This window comes from Peromyscus maniculatus, chromosome 4 (genome assembly GCF_049852395.1).
Source record: "Peromyscus maniculatus bairdii isolate BWxNUB_F1_BW_parent chromosome 4, HU_Pman_BW_mat_3.1, whole genome shotgun sequence".
NCBI lineage: Eukaryota > Metazoa > Chordata > Mammalia > Rodentia > Cricetidae > Peromyscus > Peromyscus maniculatus.
The window spans coordinates 5,219,782-5,239,610 of NC_134855.1; the positions used below are offsets into that span (position 1 = coordinate 5,219,782).

Here is a 19,829-nt window from a genome sequence, read left to right on the forward strand (position 1 = left end):
TTCCTCATTATATTTACCTGAAAATTGTTGAGTAAAGAGGCATATTAAGCCTTTTTGTTAGTACTCCTAATAAAGAACTGTAGCCTGGAGGGTACCAGGGCACATCATTTGGATAGCATTCTAATGTCACAGCATTTGGGTGTATGAACTGAACAGCACAGAAGATAACCGTGTGTCTGAATTCTACCCTCAGTGGTCCTTTTGCTTCCAAAGTTTATTTCTTGGAACAACATTCTCAGAGTTTGTATAAAGCACACACTGTGTGTATAAAATTATTTGTAAGGAAAACCCACCAATAGCAGCAGACTGGCTGCCATGGCAACAGCCCCAAGCAAGGCCCACAGATTGGATGTTGGCCTCTCCTTACGCTCCTGGCTAGGCTCCCTCTTCAGCTCAGCACTTGGATGTTACCTGCTTTTGTTCTCTACTTGATGAAAGTGGTTTGGTTTGGTTTTCTGTTTTGTTTTTGTTTGTTGTTTTGTTTTTGAGATAGGGTCTTCCTAGAGGCTGGCCTTGAACTCAGGGTTGTTCTGCCTCAACCTCCCAAGGGCAGGGACTATTGGCTCCGCCATCACATCCAGAGGAAGGGATTCTTTTAACAAAGGTGTCTGTGTCCTCGTAAGATTTAGCTCTTAGAAGATAGATATGTTTTTCCTCATTTCCACAGTTGCCTTTTTTAGAGACTCTGGGAGTCCTGAGAGCTGCTGGAAGGGACTTCCCACATGGAGACACTAGTCTAGGGCGAGCCTGCCTCCAACAGCCTCGTTTGGGGACGACAACGTAGGATGGTGGTGGGTCGTTAAATTGCTCTGTGTTTATCCATGGTGTGGGTCGCACCCTCCAGATCTATGACAAGGAAGAAGCAATACAATGGACGGACAAGTGTCAAGCTGACAGACAGATGTCTTAAAGACCAGTAACTTCTTCGAAGATGGCTAGAGTAGATTCTCTGGATCTGTGGCCTTGGGGACTGACTCACCTCTGAACAAAAAGCATTAGGAGTTTTAGGTTTAGAATCAGACTCCAGTCCACATCCTCACTTTCCTCTTAAGTGGCTTATGCCCTCTGGCCTCAGATTTCATCAGCAAATGATAACAAATAAGCCTAATTTACAAGGACAAGATGGGAAGCTTCCTAAACAGTTCAGCAAGTACCCCTCTCTCCCGTTTCCTGTAGTCGGTAGCAGACAGGTCACCAGGAAAGTTTCTGTGATGCCATACAGAGCCCTGAAAATGAACTAATGAAGGCCACAGGTGTAAAAATCTCTTAAAGTTTAAGAAAATTCAAGAGAAAAATAGATATTTTGCCTATTTCAAAACTTAAAAGTAAACTCCATGTTATAGAGAAAGCTTTGTTTATTTAAACCCTTGAAACTGAAATGTCAACTTAGGAAATAATTCCCAAACCTTGTGCAAGAAACAACAAGATTCAGACACACTTCCTACCTCCAGCACCTTGTGATCCAGCCTGAAGTGAGGCTTTTCAGAGGAGTGACACTGGGTGGAAAGGACACATGAACCCGGGAACAGGGCACAGTGAGGTGCACTGAGACGGTGATCGGAACAGGAAGGAAGGAAGACCTAGAAACTGGGCTTTGTCCTAGAAGCAACCCTGATGGTACACTGGAGTCCTGAGTACATCTTAAGTAGGGTTTTCAAGACTTGTAGATACCGCAGAACTGGGCTTTAAGACCAAGGACATCTCCGGTCCTCAGTCCTCAAAACTACCAGTGGAATTCTCTGGCCGTTTGGAAGGGCCTCAGTCCTGATCAGGTTCTCACAGATGGCCCGTGGAGACCCTTCAACATCTGCTATTTGGGGCACAAGGTGGGAGACACACAGCAGTTATCGGAACTAGGACCTGGTGCTACCTGAAGTATGTAACAACACCCCGCCCCACAGAAGAAACCAGGACACCATAGCCGTCTGGATCCTGACTCCAACTCCCTACGGGTGCCCCCATCATGGAGTTACCTTGTGAGATTCATGGAGAGGGCTTGGTTCAACATTCCCTTTTCATGACCTTGGGCTCAGCATCCCCCATGTCCATTGTTCCCTTCACCAGAGATCCTTGGGACAGGTGTAGAGAGCCCTCAGCATGGGATGAGAAACCGAGGCTAGACTGTAGTTCAGCATGCCTCCCTGTACGGAATTCCATGAAGTTTTCCTTGATACTGCATAAAATGGGGGAATTCACACACTTCTGCCACCTCCACTTGGGATGTGGATGGGGGCTACATTCCTCCAGAAGTTCAGAGGTTCCTCTGCCAGCCCTAGAAGCTCTGTACAGAAGATCTGAAAAACCCTGGCCCAGCAGGTTCCGAGGGCTGAAAACCTAGGTCTCCAGGGTCCTTACATGTCTATTAAGTCAAGACATTCTCAGCCCACGAGGCTGTGTGAAACCCTAATATCCCCCAACCTGTATAGGCTCAAGAAGCCCCTTCCCAGCCTTACCTCTACAAGTTCAGGAGCAACAAAAGCCTCTCTAACAAGAAAATTCTGCTGACCCCTGAAACTCTATCACTACGATCCATCATTTTGAACAGAGGACATGTCAGTGTTTTTAGAAGACATTTATCCCACACACACCTAGGTGAGGAAGGCCCTCTGTCCCTTCGAGAAGCAGAGGAGCAATTACACCCGGGGCACTTGTGGTAGGCCCAGTGCCCTCACTGTCACCTCCCCTCTGTCCCTGCATCCTCACCCTCACACCGTGCTCTGGGGACACAGGCTCCACTTTGTTCTCCCAGGCTTGCCTGGCCTTCACCCCCGGCCTTGAGATTCTCAGTCCTTCAGTCAGCATGCACAGGTCACCTCTGCGCTGTCAGGAGCCCCCTAGGGAGGTGGAAGGAGGCCTGGCTGCCTTCCCCAGAGCACAGTCAAGAAAGGCCCGCCAGCCAGCCAGCAGCCTGCACGGCCTCTCTGCTTAGTTCTCCTTCATGGCCTCCTCAAGCCACTTTAAATAGCGAGCATCTCCTTGGTCCATGGGAATACTGAAGACCTCTGGGATTTCAAAAGGATGAGCCAACCTTTGGAAAGAAAGCAGAGCTCTAATGAGTGACTATGACATAATAAAACCCAACCCACGGGCTCTCTGGAGGCCCTACAAGCTGCTCCAGCTCACTGCTTAATGCCGTGGTCCAGCCTGCCTGAGCCTGTTTCCCATTCAAAGGGTGCTGGGTTGGCTCCGTGCCCTTAGTGCAGTGGTCCTCAGCCTGCCCAGTGCTGCAGCCCTCTAACACAGCTCCCGATGCTGTGGGACCCCAACCATAACGTTATTTCATTGCTACTTCATAACTATGTTTGCTCCTGTTATGAATCTCAAGCCACAGGTTGAAAACTGCTGCTTTAGAATCTTAGACATATGGGTTCAAATTCTGTGTCTGCCCTGATTAGTTCTGTGACTGTGGATAAGTCATTTAATCTCTCTGAGGGGATATAAACACTCAGAGCTGGATTGCTGAGGACTAGCTGGGCCAGGCTGTCCAAAGCACTTAGCTAGTGACCAGCAGTGTGCACACTTCTGTTCACACCCTTTTCACCTCCATCCACACACGTCGCTGTGTCTTCCTGCCCCTTCTCCAAAGCCTATAAATTCCTTCCTACCTACAAAGTCCTCACTGCTCCTGCTGATCAACCAAAATCCCCTTTCTTGAGCCTTAAGGCCAAACAATCCCTGACCTTCCCCCACGGGGCCCTGACAGCAAAGCCTGGCTCAGTCACCTTCCTCTGCTTAATTCACCTGACAGTGCACAATGCCGATTCTCTCCTCGTCAGTCTCGTGTGTCAGATAGCATGATGATTCTTTGCTTCCTTTCTGGTCAATGGAGAGCCGTTGGGAAGTTCTCATGAAATAACATGCTTAACCAACCATATAAGTACTGTAGCATTTACAGCAAGTAGGATTGGTTTATTCAGAACCTGAAGACTATCAGTTTGATAATAATCTTATCTCATGGACACTGAGACCAGAACCTTCTTTTTATAAACAGACATAGAATTCAAAGAATCTGACATCTTAGCAGTAAGATGAACATTGAAACACTTCATAGGTATACTTCATATATTCTACTATGTATAACAACCTGGTAGTTTGTTTTGCCTCATAGACAGATGAGGCAAAAATATGCTAATACAAGCACTATGGTACAACTATCAAGAGAAAGCCAGACTTCAACATTGTTGTTTGTTTGTTCTTTACTCTTTTGGGGGACCCACCACCCAGCTCCCAAATAAATCACACGGAGGCTTTTCTTACTTATGAATGCTTGTCCTTAGCTTAGCTTGTTTCTTGCCAGCTTTCCTTAACTTATTCCATTTACCTTTTGCCTCTGGGTTTTTCCCATTCTCTTACTTCTGTAAATCTTACTCTTACCCTGTGGCTTGCTGTGTAGCTGGGTGGCTGGCCCCTGGAGTCCTCCTCCTTCTCTGGCCACTTCTTCTTTTCTCCCAGATTTCTCCTATTTATCCTCTCTGCCTGCCAGCCACACCTATTTCTCTCTCCTGCCTCACTATTGGCCGTTCTGCTCTTCAGTTGTTTTAGACAGGCACGGTAACACAGCTTCACATAGTTAAACGAATGCAACATAAACAAAAGTAACACAGCTTGAAATAATATTCTACAACACTTCAACATAAGAAGAAGCAGCACTCTGGAGTTCTCTCCTAACCCAGAAGCTGTCCCTCACAGGTTACAGTTTTAGTTCAACTAAGGTGCCTCATTCCCTCACCTCTGCTGATGTGGTAACAAAGGGGCCATCTCTGTGGTTAGAATTAAGACTCAGCTATAGCTATATGGCCACAAAATCCTAGTTTCCTTGAGATGTGAAGGAAATGACTTTTATCATGCAGAGCAAGGGCTTGTAGCCCAGGCTGCACATTAGTCAACCTGGGATGCTGCTTAAGAACAACATACTTCACCTACAATCTGCCCTGCCTGCAAGATGTGCTGTAGTAATGTTGGTGCAGAACTTGTGTGAGTGGCCAACCCATGACTGGTCCAACTTGAGGCCCATGCCACAAGAGGGAGTCCACACCAGACACTGCCTGGATGGCCAGGACCCAGAGGCAGGACAGCCCAGAGACCCAGGATAGAACTAAACAAGACTGACAAAAAAAAAATCAATGAAATGATTCCTAATGATATTCTGCTATATTCATAGATCGGTGCCTAGCCCAGTCATCATCTACGTGCAGCAGCTGATGGGAGCAGATGCAGAGACCCACAGCCAAACAGTAGGAGGAGTTCTGGGAACCCCACAAAAGAGGGGGAGGAAGGATTGTAGGAGCCAGAGGGGTTGAGGACACTACAAGAAAACCCACAGAATCAACTAAGCAGGGCTTATAGGGCTTACAGAGATATAAGCGGCAAACTTGGGCCCTATATGGGTCTGAGATAGGTCCTCTGCATATACATTATGGTTGTATAACTTGGTGTTCTCGTGGGACTCCTAACATTGGGAGAGTGGGTGTCTCTGATTCTTTTGCTGCACTTGGGACCCTTTTTCCTCCTACTGGGTTGCCTCATCCAGCCTTGATATATAAGGGTTTGTGTCTAGTCTTGTAATTTGTTATGCCATGTTCGGTTGATATCCCTGGGAGGCCTGCTCTTTTTTTGAAGGGAAATGGAGAAGTGGATCTGGGGGAGAGAGAAAGTTGGGGTGGAGAGGACTGGGAAAAGTGGAAGGAGAGGAAATGTGGTTGGGATGTAAAGTATGAGAGAAGAATAAAATAATAATGATGACGGGCTGGAGAAATGGCTCAGAGGTTAAGAGCACCGACTGCTCCTCCAGAGGTCCTGAGTTCAAGTCCCAGCAACCACATGGTGGCTCACAATCATCTGTAATGAGATCTGGTGCCCTCTTCTGTATACATAATAAATAAATAAATCTTTAAAAAATAATAATAATAATAATGATGATGATGATGATGATGCATTTGATCCCCACACAGTCAAACCAAATTGGAATCCATGAGGTGGTACTTATGTTGGACATTTGAAAAATATCTCCAAGTGTTCTAACACATGGCCAGCACTGAGGCCACTGGTTAGACCAGTGCTTCAAGTGGTAATGTGGTCAAGAATCACTAGGTATGATTATTGGAATGCAGTTGGTAGGTCTGAAGTGACATAAGATCCCATCTCCAATACTGGAGGTAGAAGGGGACAACTCCCTTCTTGCCACTGAGAGGATTATTTGCAAGCAAAAATTCTAAATTTTGAATCCTTGAACTTATCAGTAAGCTCAAAACCTTCCCTAGCAGTTATCTTATGAAGTCACAATTTGCAAAATGTGAATAATGCCATTTTCTCCTTAACTTCTTGGTTTTGGAAAAATATGACTACTTTTTGTAAAAATATGGTATCTGTGTTATTAATATATAATAGCTTTATTGTTAAGTAAGCTAAAAACGGTTTTCAAAATCCTTAGCAATTATGACTGAAAAGGTTAACTTTCATGGACTTCATCAAAGTCTTAGAGACCTCAGAGGTAAAGAGACCTCTCTTTGTGAACCACTGAGACTCAAAGTGTGAGGTTTGGGACTGCATTACTGGGAACAAGCTAGAAATTAACCCATGATGCTTTTGTGAGTCTGAATAATATTTTTAAATTTTGAAAAGACCCTGAGACCGGTGTTTGAATCCACCAGTGTGAACCATCTCACTCTACTCGCTGTTGTCCAGAGGAGAACTTGAGAGAAAGAAGAACAAGGAGTCTCCTGGAGGCAGTGGCTAACCCCAGCGCTCCCACTTCCCAGGTCCGTTCTCTCAGCGCCCAGAGCATGCTGGCCTGGTCCTGAGGAATGAGTGAGAAGCCTTACCTCATGTAGGTGGACAGCCTGGAGACCTTGGAAGTCTTTGTCTTTATTAGCTGTGACAGGAGTAAAATTAATCAGCAATTTGGGACCGGAACCCCAGCTCCACCCTCCATTCATTTGGAATTTAGCATTCCTCCAGGTCACCAGACCGGGTCACTCACTTGCTAAGGAACCTCAGACATCTTAGGTGGGGTAAGGGCCTCAATCAGTTGATTAGCGCTAATTTTTTCTTCTGTGGGGATTGAACTTAAGAAGTCATGACTGAGCTATACCCCAGCCTCATTGCTAATTTCTGATTAGAATCTGGAAAATGGCCCTGATGTCACTATGGTCCTATTAAAACTTCCTCTGCCCCTATCCTCACTTACCAACAAGATCTCAGTGGATTCTTCTATTTTTCCCTTCCAAAAGTACCTAGAGAAGAGAACAAAATCAAGTTATCACAGTCACAAGAGGAGTCTGGCAAATTGCCAAGCCTGCCCAAGGAGGTAAGTTACTGAAGAGGAGGCTTTACAATCTTCCCCAAGCCATTGTGCTGGCACAAGCTAGTCATCAGAGAGGAGGGAGCCCCATCAGAGAAAATGCCTGCATAAAACTGGGCTGCAGGCAAGCCTGGAGGGCATTTTCTTAATTAGTGACTGTTGTGGAAGGGCCCAGCCCATTGTGGGTGGTGCCACCCCTGGGCTGGTGGCCCTGGGTTCTATAAGAAAGCAGGCTGAGCAAGCCATGGGAAGCAAGCCAGTAAGCAGCACTCTTCCATGGCCTCTGCACCAGTTCCTCCTCCAGGTTCCTGCCTGTTTGAGTTCCTGTCCTGACTTCCTTTGACAGTGATATGGAAGTGTAAGACAGATAAACCTTTTCTTCCCCAGTTTGCTTTTTGGACATGGTGTTCCATTGCAGCAATAGAAACCCTAACTAAGACACCCATAAAAGAAGTCTAGAGTGGTCAAGGCCCCACAGGTCAATTTGTCCAGCCACTCTAACAAATACATTTAGCACCTACCAGTGCATTCCTGAAGGTTAGTGCTTGAAGATGGCTTCCTGACTTAAGATTTCACACGAGGTCTCCTTCCTTCCTTCCTTCTTCCTTCCCTCTCTTCTTCCCTCCACTAGCCCTCCCTCCATCCTTCTCGTCTCTTGCCTTTTTGTTATGCTGGAGAGCAAACCCAAGGCCTTATGCATGCTAGGCAAGCACTCTATCACTGAGCTACATTCATAAGCCTCTGGAGAACATTCTAAAGATTCAGAAACTTAGGCCTCAGCCTCAGAGAGACTAATTCAACATGCTCAGAGATCAAAAGCAAAGCCAAGTTAGGGAGCCACGCTCAAGACGATGAGCAAATAGCATGACTTTTCCCTCCTTTCTCTATATACCACATTTTTTTCTCTCCTTAGGTGACATAAACTGATAATAAACATAATCTCTGAATGCAGTTGCCTGTGAAGTGCTGATTAAATGCCACTGAAACATCGTCTGACAGCTCACTGTCTGCTCCGTGCTCTCTATCATCCAGGACCTCACCTTAACACTCCCAACCCCCTTCCACTGGCCTGGGCAAAACTCACAGTGAGGATGTCTTAGGCAAGATGTTCACAGAAGCTGCCAACTTCTTATCCAGTATGGCCCTAGAGCAAAGAGAGTGGGTGACCACTGGAGCATGTCCAAGGTTTTAAGAGAAGGGATGGGAATTTCTGAGAATATCTATCTAAGAAACCAATCATTTAGGATGTCCTTCCCCTGCTCTGCTTTATGTATGGCCTGAGAATTCTTTTTTTTTTTTTTTTTTTTTTTTTGTTGTTGTTGTTGTTGTTTGAGACAGGGTTTCTCTGTGTAGTTTTGGTGCCTGTCCTGGAACTCACTCTGTAGACCAGGCTGTCCTCAAACTCACGGAGATCCACCTGGCTCTGCCTCCCGATTGCTGGGATTAAAGGCATGTGCCACTACCGCCCAGCTGAGAATTCTTATGTTGGAAACCTAACCCTGAAAGTTTTATATTAATGAAGTTGTAGCTGAGGATCTTGGCAAGTAATTAATGAAGTAAAAATGTGGGAATTGGAGCTGCCACGCTCTTCACTTAGGGACTATACACTGTTACCAAGACCCAAAACTGAAGCACTAGCAGCACAATGTGCTTAAATTGAACCCAGCAAAGCCGTGGAGGGTTTAAATTGTCTCATGTAGACTTTCACAGTTTTTTTGTTGTTGTTGTTTTTGTTTTTGTTTTGTTTTGTTTTTCGAGATAGGGTTTCTCTGTGTAGCTTTGCACCTTTCCTGGGATTCACTTGGTAGCCCAGGCTGGCCTCGAACTCACAGAGATCCACCTGGCTCTGTCTCCCGAATGCTGGGATTAAAGGCGTGTGCCACCACCGCCCGGCTGACTTTCACAGTTCTTTTAAGGCCTCAAACAAGCCACCTATCTCTGTGGGTCTCATATTCCTTTTCTGCCCCATCAATTACTTAACTTCTCTACCATAGTGAAGGACCAGCCCTGGGATCATTCCAAGAAAGATCAGTCCTGGATCACTCTGAGCAGGATCATCCAATGGGTTCCTCATCCCACCCCAAGCAGAAAGTATGGAGTTAATCTGTGGACATAAAGGGCTGCCAAAAGCAAGAGAAGGGCTACAACGTGGCCCTTAGGGAGTACCTGCTAGCTTCCCACGCATTTCGGGACATCACTTAGCCCCTGCACTGTACCTGGCAACATCTCGGGCAATTTGCTCATTGGGATAGTTGACAAAAACGATGGAGTAAGTGCCAGAGACATAGCTCCTAGTGAGGGAGGAGTGGAACCAGAGGCTAATGGTCCTGAGCATAGGATACGTCAGAACAGCTGTCAGGATCTACACAGCAGAAAAGAAAAACAGGTCAATGACTCCCGGCTCCACCAGACTGGAATCATTTTGTCAGCCCCGTCCACAAAGCAATTCCTGAGCTCTGTGTTTTGCTTTACTGCGTAGATTGTTCATGCCCAGGGTCTGGGAAGCTGGCTCAGGCGGTAAACTGCTTGCCAAGTCGGCTTGAGGACCAAAGTTAGATTCCCACAAGCCACAGAACAAACCTGGATTTGGTGGTCCATAATCTGAGAACTGAAGATGCACAGACTGGCAGATCCCTGGAGCTCGTGGGACAGCCAGCAAACTCGGCAAGTTCTAGGCCAATGGCAGACCCTATTGCACACCTTCCCCCCAAAAGAAACAAGGTTGAGAGCACTGAATGCTCTTTCAGAGGACTTGGGTTCAATTCCCAACACTCACACAGTGGCTCACAACCCAAGTTCCAGGGGATCTGACATCCTCTTCTGGCTTCTTGCACATACATGGTGCGAGCAAAACACCCATACACATTAAGTAAATAAATAGCAAGATGACTGGATCCCAGAGAACAATACGCCAAGGGTGACCTCTGGCTCCCATATACACACGTTTACCCACACATACACAAAGTGCTCATGCCTAGATGTTTCCCTCTGCATTTTGTAGCTAAGGGGAAAAAATGGAGGATCACAAATCAATAGGGCAAAGAACTTTCTCAAAACCATAGCTTTAAATGTTGAAGCCAGAATTTGGACTCAAGTCTGGATGATTTCAAATCCATTTTTATTACACGAAACCAGTACTGCAGGTAATTGTAGCTGTCCCTCCCAGAAGAGCTAACATCCTGTAAAGATGATTTTGAATGGTAAGCATTTACCTCCCCTAATGTTTCAGTGAATAATTTCACTTGCATTCATTTATCTGTACCAGGTGTTGTGCATAGCTTAATGCAAACACACCAGCTTTAAAATTATGCAACACACTGGGATGCTCCTTGGGGTGAAGCACAAGCAGACTTTGTTGAGAAGATGCTCTCTGTATTGGTTACTTGGCTTCCACGTGGTGTATATAGCTGGGGAAGCAGGGCAAGAGGCAGTGCTGTGGCCTGGGGTAGTTATCTTGCCGAGAGGCAGAGACCAGGCAGAGGCTGGCCAGGCGCTAAACCATAAGGCCCATTCCCAGCAGCCAACTTCCTCTAGTTAACAGCCTTTTCCTGAAAGTTTCACAGTCTCCAAAGCCACACCATCAGCTGGGAAATGTGTTCAAACACATGAGCCTACTGAGGACATTTTGTATCCAACCCAGCATAGTCTATATCTGCCCCCATAGGTTCATGGCCATCTCACAATGCAAGTATGTAGTGGGTAGCCAGTCCAGCTTTGACCTAGAAGTGCCACTTCCATTGAGGCTTCCGTAACTGTCACGTAGGCGGAGCCAAGAGCGGACCCCTGAAGACCCGAGATCCGGATGGACCGGCTCTCTTGGTTCCTGGATCCTGGACACTGGAGGTAGACTGAGCAGAGTTCTCCAGAGAACACCGCTGGACTTCACTACGCCTTTCCCAGACCCTGTTACCTATCCCTCCACTTGTGAGTTACCCCACAAAATAAACCTCCCTTTTAACTACATGGAGTTGCCTTAATATTTAAACCAATACAAATATATTCAATCTATCTTAAAAAGTCCTCATAGTCTTACAGTTCTGCAGAAGTTCAAAGTCAGGAGACTCAAGGCTGTCTCCTATCTGTGAAGCCCCTATAATTAAAAAATGCATATAGTACCCTAGTGCGAGCATTCTCTTCCCAAAGGGAAGAATAGGGGCTCAGCGTGGGAAACTGAGCCAAAGCATGACCGAAACCCAGCAGGGCAGACACAGACCCTGCAGGGAAGAGTTCGGTACTGCAGTGGGCTTGGTTAGCCCCGCCCCTCCAGCTCTGTCCCCGCCCCTCCAGCTCTGTCCCAGGGGGTGTGTGTGGTCTGGTCAGCTCCACTAGTGCCTACCACTTTCCTCAGTAAATGTCCCTTATTTCTGGCATCCCCAATAGCCTGTGGTGGCCACTGCGATGGAGGCTTCACCTTCCCACAGCCCACTCAAGGGCCCCATCAATGGACTCTGCCCCTGACAATGTGTCCTGGTTTCACAGCTTTGTGCACCCTCGATGCATGCCTCCATGACCCCGTAACTCTTGCACTTTACATGCCTGTAGTAAAGCCAGGTTCCGCTGCCAGCTCAGATGCTGCCTCTCCCACTTACCACAGATGCAGTGTTCTCCGTGTGCCTTTGAGGTTAAGCCTGGAACACCACTACCCTGAACAGCCTGTTCCAGCCAGGCACTCTCTGTTCAAATGAATTTGAAAGGGAGCTTTCCACCCACAGGGTTTTGCCCTTAAGGCACCTTTCCTAATGCCCCAGCAGTTAAGTCCTGGTTTCTGCTAAGGGCCGGACTGTTTAACAAGTACAACCGCTTTCTCCATGCCGGCTGACCCCGAACTTCAGGTTCAATGAGCTTCTTTGTTTATCCCAGTGGAGTCCTTGTTCCACTCTGGGACCTCAGAAGCAGAGTCCCCTGAGCTGCCACCACAGTGATCCACGGGCTCTACATACATCAGTCTAGGGGGTCTCTAGCCCACAACTCCAAATCATTTCAGATTCCTCCCACAAACCAGTTCCAGAGGCATAAGGAACAATAGGATTAGGCTTATCACCCCGACAGCCCTGATTGTCAGCACCAATTTTCTTTATTAGTTACTCTTGACATTGTTTTAACCAGATACCTGACAAGAAGCAAATTAAGAGAGGCGAAATGCATGTGGCCTTAGTTTAAGGGAATCGAGTCAGGCTGGGGAGCCGGCTCACTGGGTAATGTAATTGTTGTACAAGCATGAAGACTGAGTTTGGATCCCCAGCACCCAGGCGAAAAGCCAGGCATGCCAGCACACGCTTGTAACCTCAGTGCTAGGAGGCAGACAAGAGACTCCCAGGGGCTCACTGGACAGCAGTCCAGCCAGACAATTAGTTCCAGGGTCAGTGAGAGACCCTACCTCAGAGAGGTAAAGGAGAGAGCAACAGTGGCAGACGCTCAACACTGACTTGCACAGATGTGTGTGCAGTTGCACAGACACATGGACACACACACATATATAAACCCTTACAAATCAGAACATTTAAAACAAACAAAGTAGTAGTCCACCGTGGTGAAGGCAGTGTGTGGAAGCTGGCTGTTCACATTTTGCCATACCAGGAAGCAGGGCCTGGAGAGGCCAAATTGTAAGCATCAAGGCCCACCTCCAATGAGCTACTTTCTCTGTCCCTTCAAACCATACCACTAGCTGGGCACCAAGTATTTAAACACATGAGCCCATTCAAACCATAACACCATTTGAATCACATCTGAAATAGTAAGTCAGGTTATTGATGGGGACACCATGGCACTGAGCCAACTCAAGGGTGCAGAGTGCCTTGTTTACGTGGGTCTGTCTCCCTGTGTGGCTGGGGAGAAGATCAGGAGGCAACCAAGCCAGCTAGGATTACGAAGAAAGGGGTCAAGCTGGGGAGCATGGGTCTGGATTCAGGTCGCAGCTATGCTGGTGGCTTTAAGTAGGACAGTGACAATATGGTCAGTCAGAGTGGAAGCATGAACAGGCAAGGAATGGAGACTGGCCAGGGAGCAGCCTACTTAGAAAGTCATTTTACTGGCTCAGAAAAAAAGACATCAAGATCCTGAGCCACGTGTCAGCAACCATGGGAGAAAACATCTGAGTTACTGTTTTCTTATTATCTTAATGAGAGGAAAGGACCTTCCATTCCAGCATCAGTATAGAATCATTAAAAGGACAGTGGCAGCCCAGAGTCATGCTTTCTTCTAGTAACCCTCTGTTCTCCTCCATCTGACTGTTGAAACAACAGACCCAAGAAACTAGAATTCTCCTCTCCTCAGGATGCTCATGCTAGGAGAAGAAAAAGGCTGTACTTGACACCAACCAGAGAGGGAATTTGCCTCCCGGAAGTAGATTTCACATACTGCTGACAGTCTGCTGGACCACCCTGTTGGAAACCAGCCCCTAGACGATGATGGGTGGTGAGTCACCTGGACCTGGACAGCCTACATGTGCAGATCCCTGGCTCTTTAAATCTCACTTCACAATGAGGATGAACGTGGTAGGATCACTGGGTCTCTTCACCCTCTTCCCAATGTGGATTAATATTTTTTTTTTTTGCTTTTCACTATTTGACTGTTTGAATTGACATGTCAATGGCAGCTAGGGCACAGGTTGTGACCCCCGAGTTCCCTGCCCTGAGACTTGAGCACAATTGTAAACAAAAGGAACACTTATCCAGGGGAGGTTGACCCACAGAAAAGGAATCAAGACCCTGACGGCTGAGGATGACGGTACCAGAAAGGAAGGAAGCGCGTGTCTGTTCCTCAGCTGGAACAGCTAAGGAAGCTCTGGGATATTTCAGCCAGCAGGTGTAGTGAGGACACCAGGCTGAAATACAAACTCATACCGAATACCCTGGAAGCATGAGATGAGTCACAGCCAAAATACTAAGAGGCAAGAGACCACGAAGTGTTACCTAAGGCAGCCCCCAGCTCAAAGTAACCAGAGGCACAGGGTACAAACTCAAGCCAGGTGGTTTCTGTCCTCCAGGGGACTTAGCAATGTCTGGGGACAGCTGTGACTCACGACAGGGAAGGGGATGCCATTGCCATCTAAGAGGGGATCGGAACTGCCTCACACTGAAATACACTGCAGCTGCTGTCGCCTCAGCCATTGGACAGGAACTCTTCATTCCTATTTATTTCTCTGTTTTCAGCACCTTAGCACTCTAGGCAGTGAAAATTATTTGTGGACATTAAGTATCATAACACAAAAAGATCAGTGTGGACCCAATAATGAATGGCAGGTTAGAAAATGACTTATATGAATGTAAAATTGATTTTTATTCATATTCCCTGACAGAAACATTCACTATATTGAAGGCAGCTGTAGTCACCACTGTCAATGCCACACCACTCACTCACTATAATGGGAAAACTCTGACTAGTGTGTGTTGTGTGTGTACATGTGCATATGTGTGCAGAACACTGTGCTTGTGAAGGCCAGAGGGTGTCTCCCTCAGTTGCTTTCCACCTTTTAAAAAATTATTCTTTTGAAATTAAAATACAATTATGTCATTCCTTTTCCCTTTCCTCCCTCCAATCCCTCCCATTTCTCCTCCTTTCCTTTGTTATTATTGCACACATATATGAACACACACACACACACACACACACACACATATATATATATATATATGTATATATACATATATATACAATCTGTTCAATCTATCTAGTGTTACATATAGATGGATGGATGGATGATAGATGATAGATAGATAGATAGATAGATAGATAGATAGATAGATAGATAGATAATTTCAGGGCTGACCACTTGGTAATGGATAATCGGGCTCTTCTCTGGGGAAGACTTCTGCTCTCAGAATTCCTCAGCTGCCCGCAGTTCTTTGTCTGGGGTCCATTTTGGTTTTGAGACAGGGTCTCTCACTGAACCCAGAGCTCACTGATTCAGCTAGGCTGGCTAGTCGATGAGCTCCAGGGGTCTACCTGTCCCCACCATCCCTAGTGCTGAGGTCACAGATGTGTGCTGCTGTGCCTGGTTCTTCTTTACCAGTGGCTGGAGATCGGAATGAGGTTCACAGCAAGCTCCTTACTAAGGCATCTCCCCAAACTTAAGTTTTAAAGAAATATCTTCACATTATAAAGTTTTATTACTTTATATCTTTTGTATCTTTACTATACATTTTTTCTAATTTTATGTTTATATGAAATATTTTATGTATTCATTCAGTTATTTATTTGATCCGGCCATTCTCCCTTTTTATTCTTTTCTTTCCTTTTCTTTTTTTTCCTTTTCTTTTTCTTTTTTTCTTTTTTTGAGATAGAGTCTTGCTATGTATCCTTGGATGGCCTAAACTCATTATGTAGTCCAGGTAAGCCTCAAACTTGCAGGGATCCCCCTGCCTCAGCCTCCTGAGTGGTAGGATTCCAGAAGTACACCACCATGCCAATCTTCTTTCTTGGTGTCCTGAAGTATCTATGTGGCCGTGAAGAGGTCAGTGGGCTTCACAAGCCTGTGATGAGGCCGAGGAAACCTCACCTAACCCAGTGGATTAAACTTCTAAGGAATCTGTAAATACCTTGACATCAACACAACATTCAGCTTATATGTTTTCCTGGCTACAAATCTGGAACTTAAACAAAACAAAAACCCTCAGAGAGATTTACAGCAGTTTTTGAAAATGAGGAATGATGCCCAGAGAAGGGGAGCAGTCACTCCAAATGAGTACACCGCGTGGTGTGGAACCCGGGCGTGGTGTGGAACCCGGGCCGGGACTCTCCCAGCCCTGCCCGACCCACCTTTACAACCCCTCTGCCGTCACATCTTGCATTAACCTTCTAAGGCGCTTCGGAGCGAGAAAAGAGCAGGAAAGCATGATGGTAAGGGCAATAACCAAAGACCCTATCAAAGGGCTTAGGAGAGAATGTGCCAGAAAACACTCCTTCCCTCACAGTAACACAACCCCACTTACCCCACAAGGCAGACATGAAAGGGTGCTGGTAACCCTGAAATGCTGGACAGCTTCCAGGATGTTAAGGACTTCAAAGGATCTCAACTCTTCTCCTGCAAGCCTGCCCACCGCTCAAATCCCCAAGAGCAGCTACGAGAAATACCTTCCTTCATTTCTTCTCCCTCAGCCCCAGGTAGAGGCTTCAGGCAGGAGGACAGTGTTAAAAACTGGGGCACTCACCAGGAGGCATGCAAGGACAAATAGCCTGAGGGAGCCTGGTGGAGGGCACCGCGATTCCGGCCTGTCCATGGTGTTGCTGGGGACTTTGCACCAGACAGTAACTGGACTACAGCCCTAGGTAGAGTGTCGGCTGCTGGTGGAGCGGAGGGCATTAACTGCAGCCTCCTCCACCCCCACACACCTTTTTCCAGGACCACGTCCAGCTCCGCCCCTCCCAGCTAGGCTGGCCAGGAGGCAGCCCGGGAAGGAAGGAAAGCGTTTGGTTTGTTTTCCCCACTGGCCTCACCTCTTCTTTGAGCTTCCTTTCCAGAGCCACTACTTCTCTGGCAAAAATGCTACTTTTTTTCTCTTCAAGTAAACAATAAAATCATAGATATACAGATAAAAAGACAAACTTTCCTTAAGAAACAAAACCTTCAGAAACCATAGCACACAAAAGCTGCAACAGATAGGTAAAACCCTTCTGTCAACAGGCCAAAGCCACCTACAAAAACAAACAAAAGAAGCACACATGGGACTAACTGCCTCTCGGTCACATGTCCCGCCCTCTCTTCCTCCCTGCCTCCTCACCCGTACCTTAACTTTTGCTCCCTACTTCTCTCCTCAGTGAACTGGTGAGTTCTGAACCAGAGAGATGATGGTTCATTAGGTAACGGGTGCTTGCCACCAACATGATGAACTGAGTTCAATCCCAGAACCCACGTGATGGAAAGAGAGTAAGTTGCCCTCTGCTCTCCACACATTTGTGTGACACACTCACACCCACACACACACACACAATAGTCAAATAATAATTTAAAAAATACACTGGTAAATTTGATTGTATTTCATATAATGTAACAAACTCTCAAACAAAAATGAGGGAGTATGGAAAACAAACCAGAAATTGTTTCAACTGAGCAGAGAAACACAACATTAACCAAACCTGGTCCATGAGACCATTTCACAGCCTCCAGTGGTTGTACGACCTGTTTATCTACTGTTAAAGCCCTGGTTTCCTGGCAAAAGAAATAGCTAAAATGAGTTCGTTAGCTGAACATTCACCAAATTAATTAACCTGAGATGAGGGGGGTAAGGAGAGGCTCGTACTCCCGTCATAGATATGAAGACCAAAAGATTAATATTTAATAATTTACAAAACAAGTAACCATGCTACAATCTCAAAAGCAGTTATTCTTTTCAACTACCTGTCTCTACTTGTAGCTGGAAAAACTTAGTTATCTGTACAAAATATATAGTTAGAAAAAAATAAGTCTGAAGGTACCTAAAAAAAAAAAGCACCTTTATAAGCGTACTAAAGTAAATCAGAACTATGCTCCAGTCCTTCATACCTATTGCATTAATGAAAATGGGCATTGGTAATGACCATTTACTTCCGTTCATTTCCCTGAGATGTTATTGCTCAGCACCTGTTCAATGACTGGATGTTATGGGTGTGTGGCTGGGAACTCTGAGAAGGACGGCAGGGGGGCTAGTGATGCTGAAAGATGGACAGCAGCAGAGAAACCACCGTTTGGAAACAACAACCTCTGGGTGTCTCTGCTCTCTTCATAGTTCTCAGGTGAGATCCCCAAAGTCCAATTGTGCATGTATGGCTCTGGCAGTATCTTGAAACAGAAATTCTCAGGATTACAAGCACCACTTCCAGAAGTCTTTTATTCCCATCAGCTCTTCCACCTTTTCCTCTTTATGAAATTCTGACAGTTTCCACCTGGGCCAGTGTCAGACTTCCCCTCAGACTCGGGTTCTGCATCCCTCTCCATACCTACTTCATTTGTTTCCAGTCTCTTTGTTTAGTAAGTTCTCTTCTACCTCTTTATAGGTCATTTAGAAAACCACTGCAATCTTTTTATTATATTTATTTTTTGGTGTATGTAGGGTGTGTCTTCCACCACCTGGTGTGGCATCCATATGCCAACCTGTGGGAGTCAGCACTCTCCTTCGATCATGAGGAATGGAACTCAGATCTGTAGTTAGTTGTTTTTTTATTCTTTATTCCTTTGTTCTTTTGGGGGGCCCACCACCCAGCTCCCAAATAAATATACACGGAGACTTACTCTTTCTCATAAATGCCTGGCCTTAGCTTGGATTGTTGCTAGCCAGCTTTTCTTAACTTAAATTATCCCATTTATCTTTTGCCTCTGGGCTTTTTCCTTTTCTTACATCTGTAATCTTACTTTCTTCACTCTTAGTCTGTGACTAGCTGTGTGCCTGGGTGGCTGATCCCTGAAGTCCTTCTCTTTATACTCCTCCTTGATCTTTTTTCTCTTTTTTCTCCATCTATTTATTCTCTCTGCCTGCCAGCCCCACCCATCCTTTCTCCTGCTTTGCTATTGGCCATTCAGCTCTTTATTAGACCAGTCAGACAGTTTCAGGCAGGCAAAGTAACACAGCTTCACAGAGTTAAACAAATGCAACATAAAAGAATGCAACACATCTTTGCATCATTAAACTAATGTTTCACAGCATAAACAACTGTAACACCTCTTAAAACATTATCTACAACACAGATCAGTTTGACAGCAAGTGCCTTTACCGCTGAACCATCTTATAGGCCCAGGATCCATGTCAATTGCAGCCATTGAGGATTGAGGCCTGGCATGCACAGCATTCAATTTCCTTAGCATTATCTTTAATCTCTGCTTGTAGGGACTGGTTTTCTTGTCTACAGATAAAGGCTCTTGATTCTGTATTTTCACTTTTCTTAATATTAGTTTTAACCCATCAACTTTACAGATTTTTTTTTTTTTTAAAGCTCATCAGCTCCAGGGCAATGTGAAACCTTTCACAACATACTCCTAAAGTTTCTACCAAGCTTTAAGAATGACTGGCTATGTGTCATTTTTTACCTCTTTTACAACCACTAAAAGTAATGTAAGGCCAGTTGTTTGTTGTTGTTGTGTTTTTTGTTAGTTTTGTTTTTTTGTTTGTTTGTTTTCAAGATAGGGTTTCTCTTTGTAATCCTGGCTGTCCTGGAACTCGCTCTGTAGACCAGGCTGGCCCTGAACTCACAGGGATCTGCCTCTGCCTCTGCTGGATAAAGGTATGCACCACCACCACTACCCAGCAGCCGCTGTGTTCCTTAAGTGAGGTGGTGGTGGTTTTTTTGTTTTTTCTGTCAATGCAGCAAGCAAAGTGGTCTAATGTCTTCTTAGTATAACAATTCCTGGATGCTTCAAAAATACTGATTCAAGGGCTGCAGAAAACAAGCCTCTGGGAGGAAGTGGGGAGAAGCCATAGCATCAACATCAGAGTAAGCAAAGGACGAGTTTGAATGACTGGGACTTTTGTCCGCAATTACCAGCACCTTTAATTCAAGATTTTTCTCAGCCAATTAGCTTCTAGGCTTCAAGACTACAATAATCATGAAGTAATCAAAA

General features: G+C 45.8%; 1 protein-coding gene across 2 annotated transcripts; it reads right to left on the reverse strand.

Moving 5' to 3' along the window:
• Positions 1–1,337: 1,337 nt before the first annotated feature.
• On the reverse strand, positions 1,338–17,003 carry LOC102917357 (protein CutA homolog). Of its 2 annotated transcripts, XM_006988733.4 has the most exons (6): positions 16,450–16,931; positions 9,517–9,662; positions 8,385–8,444; positions 7,187–7,232; positions 6,822–6,871; positions 1,338–3,028 (listed from the first exon to the last, which is right to left on the reverse strand). In XM_006988733.4, exons 1-6 carry the CDS (start codon positions 16,516–16,518, stop codon positions 2,926–2,928), a joined length of 474 nt encoding a protein of 157 aa, XP_006988795.1. In that variant the 5' UTR covers positions 16,519–16,931; the 3' UTR covers positions 1,338–2,925. The 2 variants fall into 2 exon arrangements, with proteins under 2 accessions (XP_006988795.1, XP_076424928.1); XM_076568813.1 differs by lacking the exon at positions 9,517–9,662 and having other exon boundaries at positions 16,450–17,003.
• Between the last annotated feature and the right edge of the window lie 2,826 nt (positions 17,004–19,829).

Bases quoted from the DNA above. Each gene is read 5' to 3' on its own strand.
- LOC102917357 (XM_006988733.4), bottom strand. From the start codon at position 16,518: ATGGACAGGCCGGAATCGCGGTGCCCTCCACCAGGCTCCCTCAGGCTA. The intron at 6,872-7,186 runs GTAAGTGAGGAT...CTCCTGTCACAG, and splicing joins AATCCACTGAGATCTTGTTG to CTAATAAAGACAAAGACTTC. The intron at 3,029-6,821 runs GTAAGGCTTCTC...TTCTTTCCAAAG, and splicing joins AGGCTGTCCACCTACATGAG to GTTGGCTCATCCTTTTGAAA.